This window comes from Hyla sarda, chromosome 6, assembly GCF_029499605.1.
Source record: "Hyla sarda isolate aHylSar1 chromosome 6, aHylSar1.hap1, whole genome shotgun sequence".
Classification (NCBI taxonomy): domain Eukaryota; kingdom Metazoa; phylum Chordata; class Amphibia; order Anura; family Hylidae; genus Hyla; species Hyla sarda.
Window position 1 is genome coordinate 93,367,271 of NC_079194.1, and position 24,153 is coordinate 93,391,423.

At 41.1% G+C, this 24,153-nt stretch overlaps 1 protein-coding gene across 11 annotated transcripts in view; it reads right to left on the reverse strand.

Annotated features, from left to right (window-relative positions):
• The window catches only part of CFAP20DC (CFAP20 domain containing), a 512,401-nt gene that overhangs the window by 224,328 nt on the left and 263,920 nt on the right, over positions 1–24,153 (reverse strand). For all 11 annotated transcript variants that reach the window (XR_008844939.1, XM_056524504.1, XM_056524505.1 and 8 more), the window contains 2 exons: positions 19,286–19,393; positions 15,223–15,342 (listed from right to left, as the gene is read on the reverse strand). Coding sequence is in view for 10 of the 11 variants with exons in the window: in XM_056524504.1 (XP_056380479.1) it covers positions 15,223–15,342; positions 19,286–19,393 (228 nt within the window). In the remaining variant the exon portion in view is untranslated. The remainder of the gene's footprint in view (positions 1–15,222; positions 15,343–19,285; positions 19,394–24,153) is intronic.

Consider the following 24,153-nt stretch of genomic DNA (forward strand, 5'->3'; position numbering starts at 1 on the left):
GATTCAGTCCGAATCAAATTTTTTTTGAAATTCCGAACTGATTCGACTTCATTCGATTTTATTCGTTCATATCTAGTGAGTCAATCAATGGAACTTACTCTGGATGGGTGGGGTACCACAGGGGTCAATACTGGGTCCACTTCTTTTCAATATGCTAATAAATGACCTTCGTCATGGCAGAAAAAGAGAATGGAGACACTTGTAATGTAAAAATTATATAATTTTATTAAATATACATTAAAAATTAATTAATTTAAAATCACAAATAGGGAGAAGCATCCACAAAGTGGAGAGACAAAGGCGTTGCTCACAGACAGATCCACATTAATAAGTTATATAAGGAGAAGTAACATGGTGCATAGTCACACATGTGTGCATTACCAGCACATATATAGGCACAACAATGCTCTAATTATCATACAGTACAATGCATACAGTGAAGACAATAGGCATACCAAACTGTAACATCCAGTTCCTAACAGGGTATGCTGGAGCAATGCCACCCCAACGCACGTTTCGGCGAGTCCTTCGTCCTGATTGTAATAAGTATTATTCTGATATATTGATACAAAAAAATTTGTTTGCTGTTGTACTTTTATAAATGACCTTGTAGAGGGATTACAAAGTAGAATTTCTATATTTGCAGATTACACCAAACTGGGTAGGGTGATTACCACAGAGGATGATATTATAATATTACAGAGGGATCTGGGTAAGCTGGAGGCTTGGGCACAGACATGGCAAATTAAGTTTAATGTGGATAAATGAAAGGTTATGCACTTGGGCTGTAAAAACTAAATGTAAAGTGATGTGCTAAATAATAAGACACTAGGCCAAACTTCTACCAAAAAAGACTTGGGGGTACTGGTGAACAGTAAACTCGACTTTAGCAATCAGTGCCAGGCAGCGGCTGCCAAGGCTAACAAAGTCATGCAATGTATTAAGAGAGGCATAGAGGCATGTGACAAGGACAACGTTTTGCCTCTGTATAAACCACTAGTCAGACCACATATGGAGTATTGTGTCCAACTCTGGGCACCTGAATATAAAAAGGACATGACTAAACTGGAGAGGGTGCAGAGGAGGGCGCAGAGGAGATAATTAATGGTATGGGAGGATTACAGGACCAAGACAGGTTATCAAGCTTGATTTAGTTTAGAGAACATTACAAACTATGTTACTATGTTAGGTGTATGGTAGTCTCACCACAGATGATGTCAGATTCGGCAATTAGAATTTTTTAAATCAAATCCTTTTGTTCCAGGAAGGATAAGCCAGCACCAAAGCTGCCTGGCTGTAGCTTACCCTCCCCACTGAAAGCACATGAACATTCAGCCATGCCAAACATTTATGTGTATGGGAAGGTCGGTACAGATAACTGTCGACCAGACATTCATTATTAAATATAGTCAATAACACTTACCACCTGTCCGATAGAGTTTGAACAGGACATCAGAATACATGTTCAACCACCACACAATTTAAACAGGCGTTCTCAGGATTATTAAGAGTCCGAGTGAGCCCCCCCCCCCCCCAGTGATCAGACTTTAATCATCTATCCTTCAAATTTGGTGATGATACTTATTGCAAGGCGACCCCTCTTCTTACTTTTCTTGCTTACCTACATATGCTTTTTAAAAATATGATGAAATATAAATATAAAAAATCCCGACTCCAGCAGCACACGAGCTTGGTGAGAAAAGAGTGGATATTTTTTGCATCACCATTTAAACAGAAGCAATGTTTCTGCGGCCTCTCGCCGCCATTTTCAAGCTCACACTGTAAATATTGTATCTAATATCTAATTACTAGTGGTTTCTATTCTGGCTTCTAAGAAACAGTCCTAACTTTATCAACAAGCAACATCTATCTAAAGAGATAGACCAGCCATAGGCAATCTTTGGCAATGCAGATGTTTTGGACTACACCTCCCATGATGCTCTTACAGCCAAAATGCTGCAAAAGCAACATTGGAGATGTAGTCCAAAACATCTGCATTGCCGAAGGTTACCTCTGCCTGAAATAGACCATGAAGCTGCTACTGTGTCCTGAAAAAGTGGAGTCCAGCACTGTTTGGTCCCTTTTCCTTTGCTGCCAAGATTAAAGAAATAGTTATATATTGGAGTTGTAAAAACTTTTGAAAGACTCCTCTTATGAAATAGAATTGTAGAAGAATAAGGGTAGAGGGAAATCGCTTAAAAGTCATGCCTGAAGAGGAAAACAAACACTATGCCTGTCTGTCCTTACGGAAAAAACATACCATTATTGGGAGGTGGATTTTATCTTTAGTATCAGCTTTCCCACTCTACGTAAAATGTGGGTTCTATCCAAAATAGAAAGTTATTAACCATTTTGATTACAAAATCCAGTAAACCAGAAGTATTTCTTTACTTCCCTGTAATATGTTTCACATAAGTGATTTGTATACAGAAGAAATAAGATGAGACGCTGTCCAGTTCTTGAATTAAAAAAGCTGCAATTTTTTCAATAATTGATGGAAAATGGCGGCTATAACTACGGGCGGTTCATTTGCATTTCATTGTCAGCTTAAGTTGTAATAACGTGTGAGAAATTCGCGAGTCTGAAATTATAATTAACACCTGCCTCGCAGTACGTCCTTTAAGGCATTTCCTTCTTTGATGTGATTCGAGTTGAATATGCTTCATTTATTGTAATCGTTCAGCGATACTTTTCGTGGACAGTGACTGAGGAATGTAAATGAACTAACTGGAGGCTCATGTGATCAGCTCTTGTGATTCAGGACTCTACTGAAAAGTTGAAGTTTTTAAATCGTTTCCCAAGAGGCCCATTAGCTCTGGTTTTAATTTGACTTTCACATTTCTTGCCCTCATGAAGGATGATATGCAAATAAAATATGCATGAAGATAACTATTTCATAGAGTTCTCCTGACCACTGTTTAACCTAATGTGCTCACCGAAGAAGCTGCCACACGCACAGGAAAATGAAGAGGAAGCCTTCCGTCAGGAAATAGATAATAGAAACATAACACTTGGAAAAAAGACACTACTCGGATGAAATATTAAGTTTGATGGAGCAGAATATTAGATTATTTAATATTTCTATATGATATTTGTAGATATTTCTTCTTCAATATTCCAGAAATATCTTAGAGTATATTCCGATGCAAATAGAGTCAGGTTCGTCTTAAATTTTTGGATCAGCTGGTGAGACTTTGGCCTAACTGTGTTTTACAACTTAGCTTTTTTGGGGGGAACATAACACAAAGTAAGCTTTACAATCTGTTCAAGTTGTTTTAGATTTAGATTTTATTCTCTTTAATTGATCTTAGAAAGGTTTTCCGGGATGAGTAAATACTTTTATTTTTTTTTATTTATTTTTTTACCAGAAACAACAGTGGCCCATGGATTGTGCCTGGTGTTTAAACTTAATAAAGCACTCTTTTTTCCCATACAATGCACACTCACCAACACTAATACTTCAAGCCAATCTGTTTCTTTCCTGCACATCTGCATCCATAAGATTAATTACTGTAACTGGCTCATGTGATCACCAGCTGGATCCACAGGAAATCACAGTTTTTAATGTGGCAGAGGAAGTGGTCTGTCCTTGGTTAGCTGACTTCCTGTGAACTTCATGATGACATCATCACCTATCAGATCTATTCTGGCTGCTCACAGACCCCTCCTCTCCCAATCCAGCTCCATATGTATACTGCTGCTGCTATCTCTATTGGATCAGGATGTATAGTAGCTACATACCTCCCCTGAGGCTGTGTTCACACGTTGCATTTTTTGTGGTTTTTATTGTAATTGTCCCGAATTTTCAGGAAGGGAAAAAAATCACAGCAAAAACATGGCAGAAACAAAATACAAATGATAAAGTATGAAAAAAATCACAACATGTGAACATAGCATGAAGATTTCAAATCTTTAAAAAAAAATCTCAGTTGTGATTATGTGTCAAATCACTTTAGCCTCATAGCATCATTTCTCTATAAAAAAAAATTAAATAAAACACTGCACATATACGTCTCATCAGTTTGAGTCCTGCCAGGTGCAGACTCCACCCCATCTCTATGCAAAGCCAGATGATTCATGAAAATTGTATTCAGAATTCGGAATCCATATAAAATTATTTGAATTGGAATCAGTATGACTTAGAACTCACATCTGCCACAACTAAAACAGATAAGCACAAAGCATACACAAGAACCTTTACATTATTATCTAATATTAGCCTATACTGCACTACATAAGCACCTAGTTTTTTCCTGATTAGGCCTCCTTTATATATGTCTGTCTTCAGTTTTATTTTTCCCTCTGGCGCTGCAGAAAATGCACCGGAGGGAAAATGAAACAGGACTGTTCCCATTTATTTGAATGGGACAGTTCACAATCATCCGGCGCCTCAGTTTAGACGCCGGATGATTGGACTCGCCGGACCGGTACAGACAGGGGAACGCATCTTGCTGCGTTCACCTGTCCGGCGACCACAAACAATTGATGCAGGATGATGAACAACTGATGCCAACCGATGCACTTCTGGCATCAGTTGAGGCAATTTTCACCCAGTTTTGCCAAAGCCGGACGCCAGATATATGTAACTCTAGCTTTAGAGACAAATAATTTAAAAAATATATATGTTTCTATATTTTAAGTGTAATTTTTTTTATACATTTTTATGAGGGCTGTCATCTTGCCTGAGCTGTTTTTAACAGCATTAGGTGATATGCTTTACTGCTGGACTCATGGAGAGCAACAATAGATAGGACTTCTGCCATTTGGCTTAATTGGAAATGTTATCTGTGACCTTTACAGAGGTGATTTCACATGGTTGGGGGTAGTATGAATGGTGGTAGATCCAGTGTTATCTATATACTACTGGTGTTCCCTTTCACTGTGCTCTTGTCTGCTCTGAGAAGAAAGGCATTTCTTGGAATTGGTCTGTACAGAACAGGACATCTCGGCTTAGTTTAAGACCTAGTGGCCAGACTGAAAATTGCAGTATTCCATGCTTATTTTAAAATATAGAACGTAAAATTATAAAAAAAAATTGCCAAAAATTATTTTAAATATGGTTAACATAAAAACTTGAGCTAAACAATAGGTGATTTTCCGATGATACATTTGCATTAAAGCCATTTTGCAGGAGGATTATGGCAGGAATGAGCAAGAATGCTCATTCCTGATGATTAGCCACTGTAAAAGAGCCAGTGATCAGCCAATGAAATAAAAAATGAGTGCATCTTTTATACATTCATGTAAATCATGTTATTGGTACCGTTTACACAAGGTGGTGTGCAGTGTACAATAATGTCATTGGGGGCACATAAAAGGCCCAAAAATGGATTAAGAAGTGTGATGGCTTAGCAAATCAGCTGCGATCATTGAGATCAAAGCTCATTATTGTGCCCCCGTTGGCCCATGCAACGGTGCCTTTTGTCTCATTTAGTTAAAATATGTAAGCTCTTAGACAATATGAGACAATCCCTGTAATATTCAGAAGAAGACCATCACTGGAAGTAAAGTAAAAGAAATACAATAATGGACTGGACTACCTGGAGCCCACCATAGGTAAGGGGCCTAAGGACCCACCATTCAGCTATAAAATAAAATGGAACGTCATCTTTGATGGCACTATGGTGTCACATTTTGTTACATAAACATTCAGGGGTAGATTTATTCAAACCTGTGCAGAGGAAAAGTGGTGCAGTTGCCCAAAGAAACCAATCAGATTGCTTCTTTCATTTTTAACAAGGCCTCTGAAAAATGAAAGAAGCGATCTGATTGGTTGCTATGGGCAACTGCCCCACTCTTTCTCTGCACAGGTTTTGATAAATCTCCCCATCAGTCTTTTAGGTTTTGCCTCAAGAGTCACCTACACCACTGCATTCTTAATATATTTGGATATTTGCAGGAGTCTAGTCCTGGGAAAAAAGTGTTGTAACTCACCCAGGATTTCCACTCAAGGGCGGGGCCTTTTAATAGGAACAGGGTTCCTGCTGTGGAGAAAGTGCAGAAACTCAGTTCCCATGCGTTTCTGCAGAACTTGAGCCCTGGATATATGTAATACAGTATTTGCCATTTTAGCCTAATTAACCAACAAACAAGTGGCCCTAATAAGACCAAAAAGGACAAGAGTTCTCCAGATCTTTCACTTTCCAATACTTGAATGTTTTTAATCCAAGAGGAGAGGAGACAAGATTATTAAATATAATGTTTTACATTATTTCTAGTTTAATGAAAAGACCTGAATGAAAAGCCTAAACATTTGGAGAGAAAGATTTTGCCCTATAACCATGTGGATTCTTAAACTTTTCCAAAGTGAAGTGGGACCTTAATTATCATTGTTAAAACCCCACAAAATGATGAATCCCTTCAGATTTTTTTTACATCAGATTTTCCAATACATAACACATATAAATACTTCCTTCTTACCATGTCCAGGAGATGTTCCTACTGACCGCGATGGTAAAGATATTAACTTTGAAAGGTGTCCCCTGCCAGCACCTAAGTTGTCCCCATTTCTGTAGCCATTCTCTTCTGGTCCTATTTGCTCCGGCTGTAATCAAGTGAAGTCAGGTGACACGGGCTGTCAATCATGCTGAGGGGGTAAGATTACAGCTGGAGCAGATGGGACAAGAAGAGGATGGCTTCCTGCCGACAGGGGACACCATTCCCAGTTAATATCTTCCTGATCGCTGCTAGCAGTAATGTCTCTTGGGCATGATAAGGGTCTATTCACATGGCAGAATTTTCACTTCTGCCAGCGGAAATTCTGAAGTGTGAACGGGAGTGCGGAATCCCATAGAAGTCTATGGGCTCTAATTTGAGGCGGAAATTCAACTGTGTGAATAGACCCTAAGGGTAAAATCTGACGGCGGAATTCCACCTGAAATGAAAACCCCATACACTTCTATGTTTTTCCGCACTACCGTTGACGGAATTCTGCAAGCGGAAGTTCCGAAGTGTCAACGGGAGTGCAAAAACCCATAGAAGTGTATGGGGTTTTCATTTCAGATGGAAATTCTGCCGTGTGAATAGACGTTTAGGAAGAAGATTTTACCACATATAATGCATTGCCACACCTTATATATGGTAAAATATGATGTCAAGTTCCCTTTAAATACCTGCAGTATGGTCCTGTGGATATGTTCTGCATGGATTGCATTCTGTCACTACTTATTAAATGACTCTTATTATTGTTTCGGGGCATACTTTATACATATATTATTATTGGTTTAGGCATATTTTAAGGATGGAAGCAAGAGCCCAGAGTTTAACCATGTAGAACATAAAACAAACCTTCAGCACATTTTATACATAAACAGGAACTTGATGATTTATGTGTTGCTGTACGTTCCAAAACTGCTGCATTAAAAAGATGATGTCCATTTATCTTGTTTAAAGAAAGCTTGCTATCCCTGTAGCACAGCTGCTCTTGAATGCACAGCTCTTAATGCTTGTTGTGGTAGAGGACTAATGACTGGGCTCACAGAAATAGGTTTGTCATGTTCCATTTCTTTTAGGAAAAGGAACGCGGAGAGCTTACTAGGCAGATACATTACATGGAGCCTATCGATAATCAAGCTTTCGGATTGATGAATGGATCACATAGTTCATTAGATGCTACAGTCTTAAAGGCCAAACAATCTTTCTCCAGATTCCATTTTATGAACTAAGCCAATATTCATGAAGCTGTAGTCCAGCAATTCTCTACATACAATTGATTTTATTGAGTATGATGCATTATGTAGGCAAGGCTTTAGCATTGCTCCTAGTCGGCGGTACTATGTGTAAAATCCAGGTTCATGTCAAATTGTTGGGATTAAGAGAAAACATCAGGATGCGTCAATTGTTCAGAACAACTGATGGAGTTTGCTGCTGATTTTAAAGTAAAATCTAATGAAAGTAAAAATTTGTTTCCGATTTCTTTATCCGTTTCTTTACTGCAATAAGTTACAGCATTTTCTTTGGCATTACAATGTCTCAACTGAATGTGTAACAGGCCCAGACCACTATTTAGTCTGGACGCCTTGTTTCGGGTCATCCTCCCCATTACTCTTATATAAATTTTGGGCAATTTAACTTTCTTCCTCTGACAAGTAAAGAATTTACATCTATGTCACTACACAGGATTGATGCACTAGCATAAAGCAACGGGGCATTACCACTGCCACCAATGTGAGTTCTTTCAAGTGTTGATGTTAACATTGTTATCGTATATACTCGAGTATAAGCCGACCCAAATATAAGCCGAGGCCCCTAATTTTACCCCAAAAACCCAGGAAAAGTTATTGACTCGACTATAAGCCTAGGGTGGGAAATACATCCTCCCCCCATGTCATCATCCAGACCCCCGTCATCATCCAGACCCCTGTCATTAACCCCCCCTTCATCATCACCACCTGTCAATCCCTTCTACAGTGATCTTCAACCTGCGGACCTCCAGATGTTGCAAAACTACAACTCCCAGCATGTCCGGTTGAAGACCACTGCGGCCTTCGTCATCATCCAGACCCCCCCCCCCCCTTTAGTTTTCTACTCACCTCCCCTCGGTGGGAAGGAAGGGTGAGCTGGTCCGGGCCATCTATGCTGCAGGGACCGTCCGGTGGGGAGGGTTAGTCGTTTCGGGCTGTCCATCTTCACCGGGAGGCCCTCTTCTCCGCTCCGGACCCGACCCCGGCATAGTGACGTTAATTTGACGATGACGCACAGGGACGGTCATGCACAGGGACGGACGTCCCTGTGCGTCGTCATCAAGGCAACGTCACTAGTCCGGGGCCGGCCCGGAGCGGAGAAAAGGGCCTCCCGGTGAAGATGGACAGCCCGGAACGACTAACCCTCCCCACTGGACGGTCCCTGCAGCATAGATGGCCCAAACCAGCTCACCCTTCCTTCCCACCGAGGGGAGGTGAGTAGAAAACTAAAGGGGGGGGGGGTCTGGATGATGACGAAGGCCGCAGTGGTCTTCAACCTGCGGACCTCAAGAGGTTTCAAAACTACAACTCCCAGCATGCCCGGACAGCCGATGGCTGTCCGGGCATTCTGGGAGTTGTAGTTTTGCAACATCTGGAGGTCCGCAGGTTGAAGACCACTGAGAAGGGATTGACAGGCGGAGAGTTCACTCGAGTATAAGCCGAGGGGGGGGCATTTTCAGCACGAAAAATTGTGCTGTAAAACTCAGCTTATGCTCGAGTATATGGTACTACATTTCAATTGATAAATGATTTATTATATCATGTTCTTTGCATTTATTAATATTTGTTGGGCAACCTTTTTAAAATCAATGTATTCCTCTGGAGTAAAATATGTTTTCTTTGTAGCTACTCTCTGATTTGGATAAAAGTCTTACAATGTGAAGCTCTTTTATCAAAGGTGTTATTCAGGATTAGAATAACATAGCTGCTCTGTCCAAAAAACAGCGCCACACCTGTCCTCAGGTTGTGTTTGGTATTATTAAGCTAGGTTTCCACACAGGTTTTTTTTGTAGCATTTTTTGGAAACTGCAACTGCAGTTTTTGAGCCAAAATCAGAAGTATATTTAAAAGGAGTGGGAAATATATAAAAAAAAGGACTAGTACTTCTCCCTCCTGTTGGATCTACCTTTGGCTTTATCTCAAAAACTGCTGTGACGGTTTTCCTAAAAAAAAAAAAAAAAAAAACGCCAGAAAAAAACCTGTGTGGAAACCTAGCCTAAATCAACTTCATTCACTTTAAAGGGGTATTCCAGGCAAAAACTTTTTTTATATATCAACTGGCTCCGGAAAGTTAAACAGATTTGTAAATTACTTCTATTAAAAAAATCTTAATCCTTCCAATAGTTATTAGCTTCTGAAGTTGAGTTGCTGTTTTCTGTCTAACTGCTTTCTGATGACTCACATCCCGGGAGCTGTCCAGCTCCTATGGGGATATTCTCCCATCATGCAAGGGATATTATCCCATCATGCACAGCTCCCGTGACGTGACATCATCATTGAGAAAACTTCAGAAGCTAATAACTATTGGAAGGATTAAGATTTTTTTTATAGAAGTAATTTACAAATCTGTTTAACTTTCCGGAGCCAGTTGATATATAAAAAAAAGTTTTTGCCTGGAATACCCCTTTAATGCAACTGAGCTGCAATGCCACATACTAACTGAGGACAACAGTGGCATTGTTTATAGAAAAAAAGAAACTATGTTTTAATAATCTTGGAGGACCTCTTTAAAGGGGTATTCCGCTGGAAATATTTTTTTCTAATCAACTGGTAGCAAAAAGTTAAACAGAGCTATAAATGACTTCTATTTAAAAATCTTAATCCTTCCTGGACTTATCAGCTGCTGTATACTCCAGAGGAAGTTGAGTAGTTATTTTCTACCTGACCACAGTGCTCTCTGCTGACAACTCCATGTCAGGAAGTGTCTAGAGAAGATGCAAATCCCCACAGCAAACCTATCCTGCTCTGGACAGTTCCTGACATGGACAAAGGTGTCAGCAGAGAGCACTGTGGTCAGACAAAAAATAAATTAAAAAAGAAAAGAACTTCCTGTGCAGCATACAGCAGCTGATAAGTACTGGAAGGATTACTTTTTTTTAAATAGAAGTAATTTAGCTTTTTGGCACCAGCTGATTAGAAAAAAAATATTTTCACAAATAATTCCCTGGTTGAGTATGTAGAGAAGTGTAGTCAATGGGTATACGGTGCAACAAAAAATGGACCTGCTTCTCCCAGAACAGATGCCAGGTCACAGTTATTATTGTAACCTGTTTTGTTCAGTGTGATACAATGCATTTCGATCTTAGACTGGGCTCTTAATCAGGCAAGATCAAAATGAATTGCATTTCGCTGAATAAAACAAGTTACAATAATAACTGCAACCGGGCATTTGTTCTTGAAAGGTCCATTTTTTTTACTGCACAATATACGCGTTGGCTACACTTGTCTGGATTGCATTACAGTCCGCACGGATGATCGCTGGAGAGACCACGAGGGTGCTGACCCACCATCTATTTCTTTTTTTTTTTTTCAATTAAACCTTTTTATTAACACAGTTTTTCATCAAAATACAGACATTTGGACCTTGGACCTCCAACAGGGAGGCACTTATGTCTACAGGAAAGTGTCGATTCTGGAACATTTTTGCTGGAGCAGGAAGATCAGAGATTTTCCTTGTTGATTCTCCTTAATGGGAACATAGGTCATGTTCACACAGAAAATTTTCCTTGCGGAATTCCGCAGAAGAGTTCCACGTGGACATTCCGCTGCAGCAGAATTTTATTGATTTCAATAGGATTCTGCTGCACTGTGCACACAGCGGAAATCCTGATTCCAGAGACATTTCTATACCTTTTGTGTAGTCTGCAAATTTTCGAGCCGTCCTAGCGCTCCGCTATTAGTGGAATGTTCGCACGGAAATTTTCCGTGTGGACATTCCACTGTCTGAACATAGGCCCAGATTTATCAAAGAATGTCTACAGTAGAACTATCTTCCCACGTTTATTTGGGTGGTGGGTGTGACTAGCGTGCATCTTATTTATCAAGAAGGTGCAGCAGGATGATGAATTTTGCGCAGCTCTGCTGTGGTGGGAAAACCTCTACCACATACACTTTTTCTAGACGCTTGTGAGGGAGGGAAATAGACACTTTCCCGGGTCCTGAATTTGGCAGGTTAGGTGTTTTTACTTACTTTCACAGAGCTGCCGGGGCATTTTTACTTGCATTTTAGACGCTACAATCAAATTTGATTGCGGTGTCTAAGGGGTTAAAGCCGGGCATCACCGTGATCAGTGATGTCTGGCATTAGAGATGGGTCCTGGTGGAAAATAGCTGCCAGGACCACCCAGCTATGACCCGCACTCAGCTCCTGTGAAGGGGAGTTGAACGCTGTCATCCACAAGAGGTTAAAGGTAGAAGTGATTCTCACGCTTACTGGTAGGTGGTTTAGCTTTGCGCCTAAAAATGTACCTTTGCGCACAAAATAGCGACTTTTGGCAAAAGTCGCAAATGATAAATACGTGACCACTGCATGGTCAAAAAGAAAACGTTCTACGGGTAGGTAAAAAGAGTGAAACTGTCTATATCAAAAGGCGCATAAAAGTCTCTAAATATGCTGCTTGTGCCTGAACTGCGCCAAAAGGTAGACAAAAAAAAAATGCTCTAAAAGCAATGATAAATCTCCCCAATAGTCTTTCTCTATCCAAACAATATGCCACCAGATGATGCAAAACTACAACTTCTAGCATGCCCGGACAGCCAAAGGCTGTCCGGGCATGCTGGGAGTTGTAGTTTTGCAACAGCTGGAGACACACTGTTTGTAAAACGCTGCTCTATATTGTCTATTTAGGCCAGGGAATGGATGGTCGTTTGAAATGACATATTCAGCTCTGCTCAATCTGTGAACCGTCTATGCCTCTTCCATTCAGCGAGTGCCTATTTAGCTAACATGTATGTTCCTGGAGTATATTGGAAGTGTTTTGTAAAGCAACGAAAGCAGATGAAGAGCGCTGCAGAGAATAATAGAACAATCATCTTAACATATTCCATTTTCTATAGTTATTAATCTTCATTAGCAACGCTGCATCCCGATTGGTTCATTATAAGGAGACTGGTAAAATATTAATCTTGTTAATGACTATTGCAAATCAGATCATTGTAAAACAATAAAAATATTTTAGACATAACAAGTTCTGCTTTATGTCTCTGATATACGAAAACAATATCCCCCCAGCTGTGCTCCAATGTGTTCTGTTTTATCGTTCGGAAAATATGAAAGTTATAAAACTAAATAATTAAGATGGATTCTGTTCAAATTGTCATGAAAAAGCGCCATTATTCTAAAACCATGAAAGGTAGAATTCTAATTTTAAGGGCGGCCCCTCCTTCCACCTACAAAAAATCCAGGCTCTCTCATCCACCTTTCTTAGTTCTTATATAAAAAAAAATATGTTTTAGGTAATGAAATAATAAATCCTAACATATCTCTCCGAACCCTGAGATAGCCTTGTGACTGTCATGATGGTCATAATCCTTGTTACCTGTTTTCGCTCAGATATCACATCCTATGTTTAAAATTAAAGTCCCTTTAGTTTTAGGTAGGGTTATGAAAAATGATTATAGTGCAGCACTGTGCCCAATAGTCATTTTTCTAAATCACTTTAATTTAAAGGGGTTATCCAATTAACTGAATTTAAAAACAACAACAACTCAGATCAGCATAGGACATTAACCTTGCATCTATTATTCTACTGTGACCTTTCTATCTTCTGTACGTGGCTCTAATACACCTTTTTGCCCTCCTACTTGTTCACTTCCCCGCAGGCTGTCTATAAACTACAGTTCCCAGTATTCTTTTCTGCCGCTCTGTGCTCACTTCCTCATAACTGCCGTTTTCTGCCCCAGTCACCTGACCAGCCCCAATGCTCAGAATGTTACTAAGCAACCATTCCCATCCTGTTTCATCTGCTGATTCACAAAATGGGTGCCTCCATCTGTTGCAAAACTACAACTCCCAGCAATCCCAAAAAGTCAAAGTCCATCTGTGCATGCGTGGAGTTGAAGTTTTAAATCTTTTAAACAGCTGAAGGCACCCTTTTTGGGAAACACTGCTACATAGTATATATATATATATATATATATATATATATATATATATATATGTATATATATATATATCTACACACACATAAATAAATAAAATATATGGATGGACAGAGATATATCTCCCCAATAAAGCTCTACTAAAACATTATATATATATATATATATATATATATATATATATATATATATATCTATCTCGGTTGTATATACAGTATACATTACATATAGACACATATATTTGAATAAAAACACATATACCCATGTATTTCTTTTCTTTCAAGTAATTGTGCGTATTAGATCTTAGATCTTTTATATAGACATATTTTTATATATTATATATAGTCATTGTTTCCCAACCAGGGTAACTCCAACTGTTGCAAAACTAAAACTTCCAGCATGCCTAGGCAACCAGAGACTGTCCGGGCATGCTGGGAGTTGTAGATTTGCAACATCTGGAGGGCCACCGTTTGGAAACCACTGTGCAATGGTCTACAAACTATGCCCCTGCAGATGTTGCACAACTACAACTTCCAGCAAGCCAAGACAATCCATGCATGTTTGGAGTTGTAGTTCTGCAACATTTGGCCCTTCATATGTTACCGAATTACAACTCCCAGCATGCCTGTAGTGTGGACGTGCTGGGAGTTGCAGTATTGCAACATCTGAAGGGCCACTCTAAATCAGTAATTAGCAGTGGTTGCTGGGACTAAGGACATCCAGCAGGACACTACTCATCAGACCTGCCCAGACTCCGAGCCTGTAGCTGGGCCTGCTGGAGTGCACCGTGAGATACGGGCCAGGTAAGAATGCAATGGCAAAGCAGAGAAACAAGGGGGGGGGGGGGGGATAATGATGTGGCACTGGGAAAGGTAAAGGGGGGATGAAATAGCACAGGAGAGGATCAAAGGGGAGAATGATGTGGCACAGGGAGTAATGGGGGGGGGGGGGAAGGCTCAAAAGTTTATAAAGGGTGGAATGAAATGGCACAGAAATGATCACGGGGTAATGAAATAGAATGGGGGGTTCAAGAGGGGGATTAAGTGGCAAGGGGGGGGGGGGCAAAAGGTGGTATGAAATTACATGGGGGGATCAAATGGCACAGGGGGTGATAAAGGGGGTATTAAATTGCACAGGGATTGATAAAAGGGGGAATGGAATGGCACATAATTGATAAACAGGGGGGATGAAGTGGCACAGTGGGTGATAAAGCGAGAGAAGACACATATGTAATACTGAAACTAGATACTGGTATCACGTTGCGTATCGTAGGATGCTGGTGGTACAGTGAAGGGTGTATCACAAAACTACGCATGCCTAAAAATGGTGTCACCAATATGAAAAGTTTGAAAAGCTCTGATATAGTCAGACAATAAAAATGTCTTCAGTTTGTGTATCCTGCATACAGGAAAACTACAGTAGCATCTAAACTTTTAAGGGTTAAACAGAGATGTGTTAAATATTCATAGCTTTTTCATAAAATAATTGTAGGAATTGGCGCATGTAACCTAAGACATTAACATAGACACTGTAGTGCATCGCACAGTTTGCATGCTGTATTCTCATTCAGTTTGCAATTTACCCCCTTGTTAAATCCAGAACAATCCCCTTTCCCTATCAAAGAGGTACAGAAGACTTTGTAAGGGAGGTGCAGTCTAACCTGTGATGTCTGCGCCTGCGTTGCTTGATGTCTTTGGTCTGTTTTCTCTCTCGCAGGACGGCATATGGATCTGAACAGAGAGCTTATCTTCATTTCTGCAGTGTCCCACTGAAGAGCTGTCTGTGAGAAAATATATCATATGAAATACATTTCTCCTTATCTGCATGTTTTAAATTGCAAGTGGATTTTTATTAGTTCTGAGATCTCTCCCTGCTGTTCCCACTGATAAGCCATAAAGCAAAGGCAATATTTTCATTTTATTCATTTAGAATGCCGGCACTCTGTTTCATAACTAAGGTGACCAATTTAGTTTGCAGACAGTGCTTCCATTTTTCAAATATGGATTGTTGTTATTTGGTTATTGTATTTTTATTTTTCAAAATGTTATTTTCTATACCAGTATAACTGAAAGAGAATCTAATCAGGAAATTAATCAGTGTTCTGCATGTCCCCAAGCAAATCTACAGTCATTACTTTTGTTAAAACATAAGGTATCTTTAGGAATGCCTGCAGTCTGGAATAGTCTAAAATGTAAGGTATATAAATGCATTATTAATAAATGGGTTGTTCCACTGTTAAGACGTAGCTCCAACTACACGAACCTTTCACAATCTCAAAAATGGGTCAAAAATCTCCAGCCAGAACACAGCAGCAGACAGCACCACTGCTCCTATACCTGTCTATGGGAGTGGCTAGAGATAGCTGAATACAGTGCTTGGCTGTCTCTCTGGCAGCTCCAATAGAGCATGTGCATGTGTTACCACATTTCTGTTCTGGCTTGGGACCCGATTCCACAGCAGTTGGACCTATTGTGATCATACACTTACCCCTTTCTATGTGATTTCCAACATATTTGTAAATCAGTTCATTAATCAAAACTGATTCCTTATTCCAGAAAAATAGCTCTAACAAGATTGACCACTAGGTGTCTCTGCAGTCTGCTATTCACTGCTTTTTAATAGTAACAGACAAACCAGGATGGAACACAGGCTGTTAGGGCAAGACTTAGCTAGTGCTATCTGCAGCAGAGAGCCTGGTCTGTGTACCTGCAACTGTGAACATTATAAATATATGTGTATTATACGTTGGTAAAAAATGTGTATATTTTTGGATGAAAAAAATACTGCCTTGTCCCTGCAGCTGTTGCCTTTCTGTGTTTGTGAAGAAACAAAATACAAGAAGTGTGGGCAGACAAGCAGGGCTCTGTACACTGAGGACAAGCAGGGCTGTGTACACTGAGGACAAGCAGGACTCTGTACACTGAGGAAAAGCAGGGCTCTGTACACTGAGGACAAGCAGGTCTCTGTACACTGAGGACAAGCAGTGTTCTGTACGCTGAGGACAAGCAGGGCTGTGTACACTGAGGACAAGCAGGGCTCTGTACACTGAGGAAAAGCAGGGCTCTGTACACTGAGGACAAGCAGGTCTCTGTACACTGAGGACAAGCAGTGCTCTGTGCACTGAGGACAAGCAGGGCTCTGTACACTGAGGACAAGCAGGGATCTGTACAGTGAACACAAGCAGGGCTCTGTACACTGAGGACAAGCAGGGCTCTGTACACTGAGGACAAGCAGGGCTCTGTACACTGAGGACAAGCAGAGCTCTGTACACTGAGGACAAGCAGGGCTCTGTGCACTGAGGACAAGCAGTGTTCTGTACGCTGAGGACAAGCAGGGCTGTGTACACTGAGGACAAGCAGGACTCTGTACACTGAGGAAAAGCAGGGCTCTGTACACTGAGGACAAGCAGGTCTCTGTACACTGAGGACAAGCAGTGCTCTGTGCACTGAGGACAAGCAGGGCTCTGTACACTGAGGACAAGCAGGGCTCTGTACACTGAGGACAAGCAGGGATCTGTGCACTGAGGATAAGCTGGGTTCTGTACACTGAGGACAAACAGGGCTCTGTACACTGAGGACAAGCAGGGATCTGTACACTGAGGACAAGCTGGTCTCTGTGCACTGAGGACAAGCAGGGCTGTGTACACTGAGGACAAGCAGGGCTCCGTACACTGAGGAAAAGCAGGGCTCTGTACACTGAGGACAAGCAGGTCTCTGTACACTGAGGACAAGCAGTGCTCTGTGCACTGATGACAAGCAGGGCTCTGTACACTGAGGACAAACAAGGATCTGTACACTGAGGACAACCAGGGCTCTGTACACTGAGGACAAGCAGGGCTCTGTGCACTGAGGATAAGCTGGGCTCTGTACACTGAGGACAAACAGGGCTCTGTACACTGAGGACAAGCAGGGATCTGTACACTGAGAACAAGCTGGTCTCTGTGCACTGAGGACAAGCAGGGCTCTGTACACTGAGGACAAGCAGGGCTCTGTACACTGAGGACAAGCAGGTCTCTGTACACTGAGGACAAGCAGTGCTCTGTGCACTGAGGACAAGCAGGGATCTGTAAACTGAGGACAAGCAGTGTTCTGTACGCTGAGGACAAGCAGGGCTGTGTACACTGAGGACAAGCAGGGCTCTGTGTAGTGAGGACAAGCAGGTGTCTGTACACTGAGGACAAGCAGTGCTCTGTGCACTGAGGACAAGCAGGGATCTGTAAACTGAGGACAAGCAGTGTTCTGTACGCTGAGGACAAGCAGGGCTGTGTACACTGAGGACAAGCAGGACTCTGTACACTGAGGAAAAGCAGGGCTCTGTACACTGAGGACAAGCAGGTCTCTGTACACTGAGGACAAGCAGTGCTCTGTGCACTGAGGACAAGCAGGGCTCTGTACACTGAGGACAAGCAGTGATCTGTACACTGAGGACAAGCAGGGCTCTGTACACTGTGGACAAGCAGGGTTCTGTACACTGAGGACAAGCAGGGCTCTGTGAACTGAGGCTCTGTGATGGGCCACAGGCTCAAACAGTACGCTAATTGACAAGCCAGGAGCCTGCACAGAACCCTACTTGTCCTGCCCCCACACTTCCTGGATTTTGTCACCTGAGACACACAGGAAATAGCTGCAAGGGCAGCATATTTTCACCCAAAAATATAAAAAAAAATTATACACTTTAACTTAATGCATGTACTTGGATACTTCAATGAAGTGAAGGGAGAGCACCACAGTAACTTTTGGAGCTGAATGCTGAATGGAAATGTTGCTTTGCGAAGTATCACAGACCTGTCACTTTGGAAATTTGAGTGAGTATTGTGAAGTCTTCGTTTTGAACTCTTTACATATGTTTGAGAAAGTGCAGCCCAATGTAATCAAAACAAAAGTTTCCTGAACATGCAGTGACACAGTGATCTTGGTGGTTGTAATTCCCAAAAGATGGACTACAGACCACTATCTTGCAGAATCTATAATCAATTCCTGCCTATAGGTCTGTCAGAAGGAGAAAGGTTTGTCCAAACCAGAAACTCAGCTTAAAGAAAGAAAAATATGAAGACTAGATTGTATTCCAGGTAAACAGAGAACCATATTAAGGGGCACACACTTCTTCTTGCAGTTAAATATGAACTAATGACCGTTTTGGCTCAGGCCCCTTTAATCCATCAACAGTATTACTGTATAGTATTATTAGTATTATTATTATGTGCAGACATACACTGTTGTATAAATGAACACATTATTTGGGTCAGAGCTAATGGCAAAGTACTATTCAGTTGGACATTGAACTGAAGTTATCAAAATTCCTCATACTACCTAGCTGGGAAGCCTGGGAAAATAGAGGTGGGTGTTGTGAAAAGTTAGAAACAGAAATGCATACAAATGTGCCATCACTCAATGGGCTCCCATTCTCTGTGTGTTCAGGTGCTCCAAATTCACCACCTCGTTCTTTCAAACTACCCAATCTCCATGGCTTTCACTGAGAGGTCCTGGGTTGCCCTGGGTGTACACCCACTGTCTACACCTTATTGGTCATTGTTTCATTTTCAATAGCCCAGGCAATAACCATAAGAATAGATACTATACTTGATATAAGCTGAAAGACCAAGTGGTATAATGGTATGTACCCTGTTAGGTAAGTATACTGGTTACAAGTTTTCCCTGGGCCCATGATTATATATTTTGTCCTTGCTCTTCAGAATAATTATTTACCTATAGGAGGCTACTTACCAGGCACTGGTTTTGACTGTTCCTTCTTTGCACTCCCAACAGTTCTCAGTCTCCTGCCTTTCTCATTAGTAAGAGGATCCGTAGGTGGATGTGGATGGTAATCTATTCCTACAACATATTAAGTATGTTACTGACCAGACTGTTAAACCTGATTGTTATGTTCACATAGTTCTAACATTTTCTACATTAGAAATATCTTTGATAATTGATTACTATGTCAGTGCATTGAGTTGTACTCTAAAAATTGTATTGAACAGCCTAAGAAATGTAATAAAATGTAAATTGTTTTTGCAGGAAAAACACAGCTAAAGTAAATGTTACCAATATAAACATAACAATAGTAAACAGTTATTCACGTAATTCCTCAATATCCTGGAAAGCACAAGAACAAGTACCATCAGGATTCTCACCTATTTTTCTGCAGAGGAAACATCTTTCATCATGTTATCTTCAGTAGATTAAGGGAATCCATCATCAGTATCACCTGCACTAACCTACTGGTTAGACTTGTAGTGCGGGTGACACTGATGGCAACTGTACTTACCATTCCCAGATCTGTACCTCCATTCCAGTGATATTCTTGGTTTTCTTAATATGTCAATGGGGTATCTGGGTTCTTGGGGATGTTCCCAAGAGGGGCACAGTGACATCTGGCTTGAATCTTCATAGGAAAAGCTTTTTTTCTGTGATAAGCCTCCTATGCTGCAGAATGGAGCTCCATTCTGCAGCTACAACTGTGGTGGCCCAGATATGGGATGGTGTTGCCCTGTACCTTTCCTGCCCTGTCAGGCAGTGTCCCTCAGTGTCCCATAGCCCCCTGTAGTTGTTTCCCCTTTGCATATGTTGTAAATTAAAAAAATGTGTTATGCCTTCAATAAAATGTACCATGTGATTGTTACCCAGGAGGTACCAGTCACCAGCTGACCCCAAAGGTGACCTATGGGCTCCCTACTAGTCTCACCCATAGAAACCCTGGGTTGAGCTAGCTTATCTCTTGCTTTCTGCTGATGTCCAGTAAATCCGTGCCTAGTGTGTGTGCCCAGAGAAGTGGAGGCCTCAAGTCAAGTCCTGCAGCCACATGTCAAGTGCAAGTAAGATAAAGTCACCGTCCTGTCAGTCACAAGTCAGTCAGGTCAAGTCATCTGTCTACCCAGCATGGCCTGCACTAAATTCTCCTGTCCAACCACAAGTCCCAGCAAGCCTGTGAGGCCTCTGAGTCACTGGTCACCTCCTTGGGCCCTGGATGTACTTCATAGACTGTTCCAAATGTCTACACTCAGTAAAGCTACCGTAGTCCGTAACTTGGCGTCGGTGTCTTCTTTGCCACTGTGACTAGCCTCGGTATACCTTTGGGTGGTTAAGGATAAACCATGCCCTGGCATCACAAACACAAGGGTTTAATACCATCTGCCCCTAGGGTAACAACATCTGCCCAGCACTTCACACCCCTCTTCTATGCTGTGAAATCTTGTGAACAGAGAGATTTCACTTCATGTCTTCTGTGGCTGGCTGCACAGAGTAGAGCTTCATTCTGCAACCTAGGAGGCTTAGCACAGGGGAGGAAGTATTTCCTATGAAGAATCAAGCTAGACATCAATGTGAACCAGGGCTTGGGAACGTGCCTCTGTGCACCAAGATACTTTATTAACATATTTAGAAACCAGGACTATTCCCTAAATGGAGGCACAGATCTGTGAATGGTAAGTACCATTGTCATCAGTGTCATCTGCACTACAAGCCTATACCAATAGGTTAGAATGGGTGATGCTAATGACCAATTTCTTCTAAAAAAAAAAAGATCAGTTACCATAATACAGTATATCGCCCTATGTTAGGGCAGCATAGTACAAGGGAAGGTCCACTCACCCACTAGCCAACATTAGAGAAGATCTGTTCTTGTAATATTCTTCTGATCCATGTATAACTTTGTTTTAATAATTGACCCATCCAATATCAAGATATCCCACCTTCAACTGATATGCATACCAGACTTGAAAACCCAGGGGGCATCCCCCTAGGCTTCAAAAGCCCAGCAAAGTTCCTCCCCTCCACATGTTAGCAATGTCTTTTGGAGGAGGTAACCAGCAGCCTGAGAGGCGTTGCCAACATGTGAACGGGGCGAACGTTGTTAGGCTTTTGCTGGGCCTTAGTTTATACACCAAAAACCTGATAACAGGTCCATTTTAGGCAAAGCACAGTAGAGCTACAACAGGGGGTAGCAAGTTCGTCTCCTCCTTCCTCCAGTAGTTTCAAAAGTTGTTGTCCAGCTCCATAACATTTTTGCAAACAACTTACAATCCAATACAATCCAATAACAAAAGGAGTAAAGCTCACCATCCAAATTCCCTGCTCCCATATCGACACATCCTTGTTCTCCCACTAGTCCTTTACTTAGTAAAATACATAGTAACATATGGGGAGATTTATCAAAACCTGTGCAAAGGAACAATTGCTGAGTTGCCCATAGCAACCAATCAGATTGCTTCTTTGCTTTTTCAGAGGCCTTTGCAAAAATGAAAGAAGTGATCTGATTGGTTGCTATGGGCAACTCAGCAACTTTTTCTCTGAACATGTTTTGAAAAATCTCCCCCATAGTTCATAAGGTTGAAAAAGACCAGAGTCCATCAAGTTCAAGCCATAACTAATGAGTCCCTACTGAGTTGATCCAGAGGAAGGCAAAAAACCCTCATACTAGAGGTAAAAATTCCTTCCCGACTCCAAATATGGCATCAGAATAAATCCCTGGATCAACGTTCTGTCCCTATAAATCTAGTATCCTTAACCTGTAATGTTATTACTCTCCAAAAATACATCCAGACCCCTTTTGAACTCTTTTACAGAGTTCACCATGACCACCTCCTCCAGGAGAGAGTTCAACAGTCTCACTGGTCTTACAGTAAAGAATCCCCGTCTGTGCTGGTGTAGAAACCTTCTTGCCTCTAAACGTAGCGGATGCCCTCTTGTAATAGATACAGTCCTGGGAATAAATAGATCACGGGAGAGATCTCTGTACTGCCCCCTGATATATTTATACATAGTTATTAGGTCGCCCCTAAGCCTTCTTTTTTCCAAACTATATAACCCTAATTCTGATAATCTTTCTGGGTACTGTAGTCCTCCCATTTCCCGTTTTACCCTGGTTGCCCGTCTTTGAACCCTCTCCAGCTCCACTATAGCTTTCTTGTACACTGGTGCCCAGTACTGTACACAGTTCCAGCGATGAAGTGTTGATACAATATGTGACTTCTTAAGCTCCAGTGGGGACCTCAATTTCTGGCTGTAGCAGTCACATATGATGTTGACACGGTGTAGAAATCAGTGGGTGCCCAGTAGGTGTTGACACAGGAATGGCAGAAGATTCATAGGGTGTGTATTACTTATTTTGTTATTTTATAGGATTAAAAGCCATTTATAAAAAATAAACAAATAAACATTTTTTGCCTGGACAACCCTTTTAACATAGTTTCTGATGCTTCCAATATTAATAAATACTTTCTAGCATTTATTACCACTTTCAGAATTTTAGAGTTATTGACAATGCCAGACTAGGGTGCTTTGAGTACAACAGAAGTGTTGATTCTGAGATTCCATCCTCCATTTATACATGTATGCGAAGACTCCAAATAGAAATAAAAGAAAAGAATGTGCTCCATAGTGAAACACCACCAGCGGATAATCCCCAGTAAGGAGAGAGTTGTGTTTCCTGCAGGTGGTTGTGTGAACAACAACAATGAGTGAGATAAAAGTTCCGTCCGCGGCCCTCCTACTGATTGGTAGCGGATAATGGGTGACTTCTTACGGGAGCTGCAGGATAAAGAATCAGCGCTGGCTGGAACAACCACAGGTGTAAAGAAATGGTTTATTCAGAGAAATGTGATGCATTTTGGTAAAATGTGTGGCATTTCTCTGAATAAATCATTTCTTTACACCTGTGGTTGTTTCAGCCAGCGCTGACTCTTTATCCTGCAGCTCCTGTAAGAAGTTTCCCATTATGCACAAGACTCCAAATGGGGCAGCCTTCTCCTAGATCTAGCTTTGTTGGATTAGGAGCCCATTATTATGTCGGTTTGGGCATTCTGGCTTTTGGGTTTTGACTACTGAACATTAAGTCCAGGCTGCTTAGCATCTTGGAATTGAATTCTATTGCTTAGGATTTCCTCTGGGATCTTGAGTACTTATCGTTTTGGCCAAGACCTTTGTTGCTAAGAATTTCTCTTGGGCTACTGACTGCTTAGGATCCCCATAGGCACTAATGTTGCTATATTAGTCGCTAAATTACTGTATAGCAGATCAATATAAACTTCATGTATTTATTAATAATTGACCAAAATAATGAAAAACTGCACCCACATTGAAGTAGTTCCACATACAGCTCAGATATTTTAACATTTCCTATTAAAGATATTTTGTAATATCACAATTTTGCAGTGACAGGTTCCACAAGGGACCTTGTGTACTAAGTAGTTTGTTAAGCCTGAGGCATACCTAGGTGCATTTGCTCATTTTACCTGAAAGATGCCTCAGGGCATAGCACCATTAGGTAGGTTTGATCTGTAGTGTATCCTTTAAAGTACAGGGCGGTTGATATTGATAACTTACTTTAACTAAATGCCTCAAGCACCAGGCTTAGATGATCACTTGTTTGGGCAGAGATAATATAAAAAATTTTTACTTTTACAGTACATTCGTCATAATCGTTTTAAACTTCCTGTAAGAATGCCCTATAAATAATGCAGAATTTTGTTTAATAAACAATAATACAGGTATCTTAAAAGACTACAATAACTGAATGACATAAGCCGTAACCCCAATATACCTTAAGTTGAATATGTGACATATGTAGGAAGTGAAATTCCATGTTAAATGCT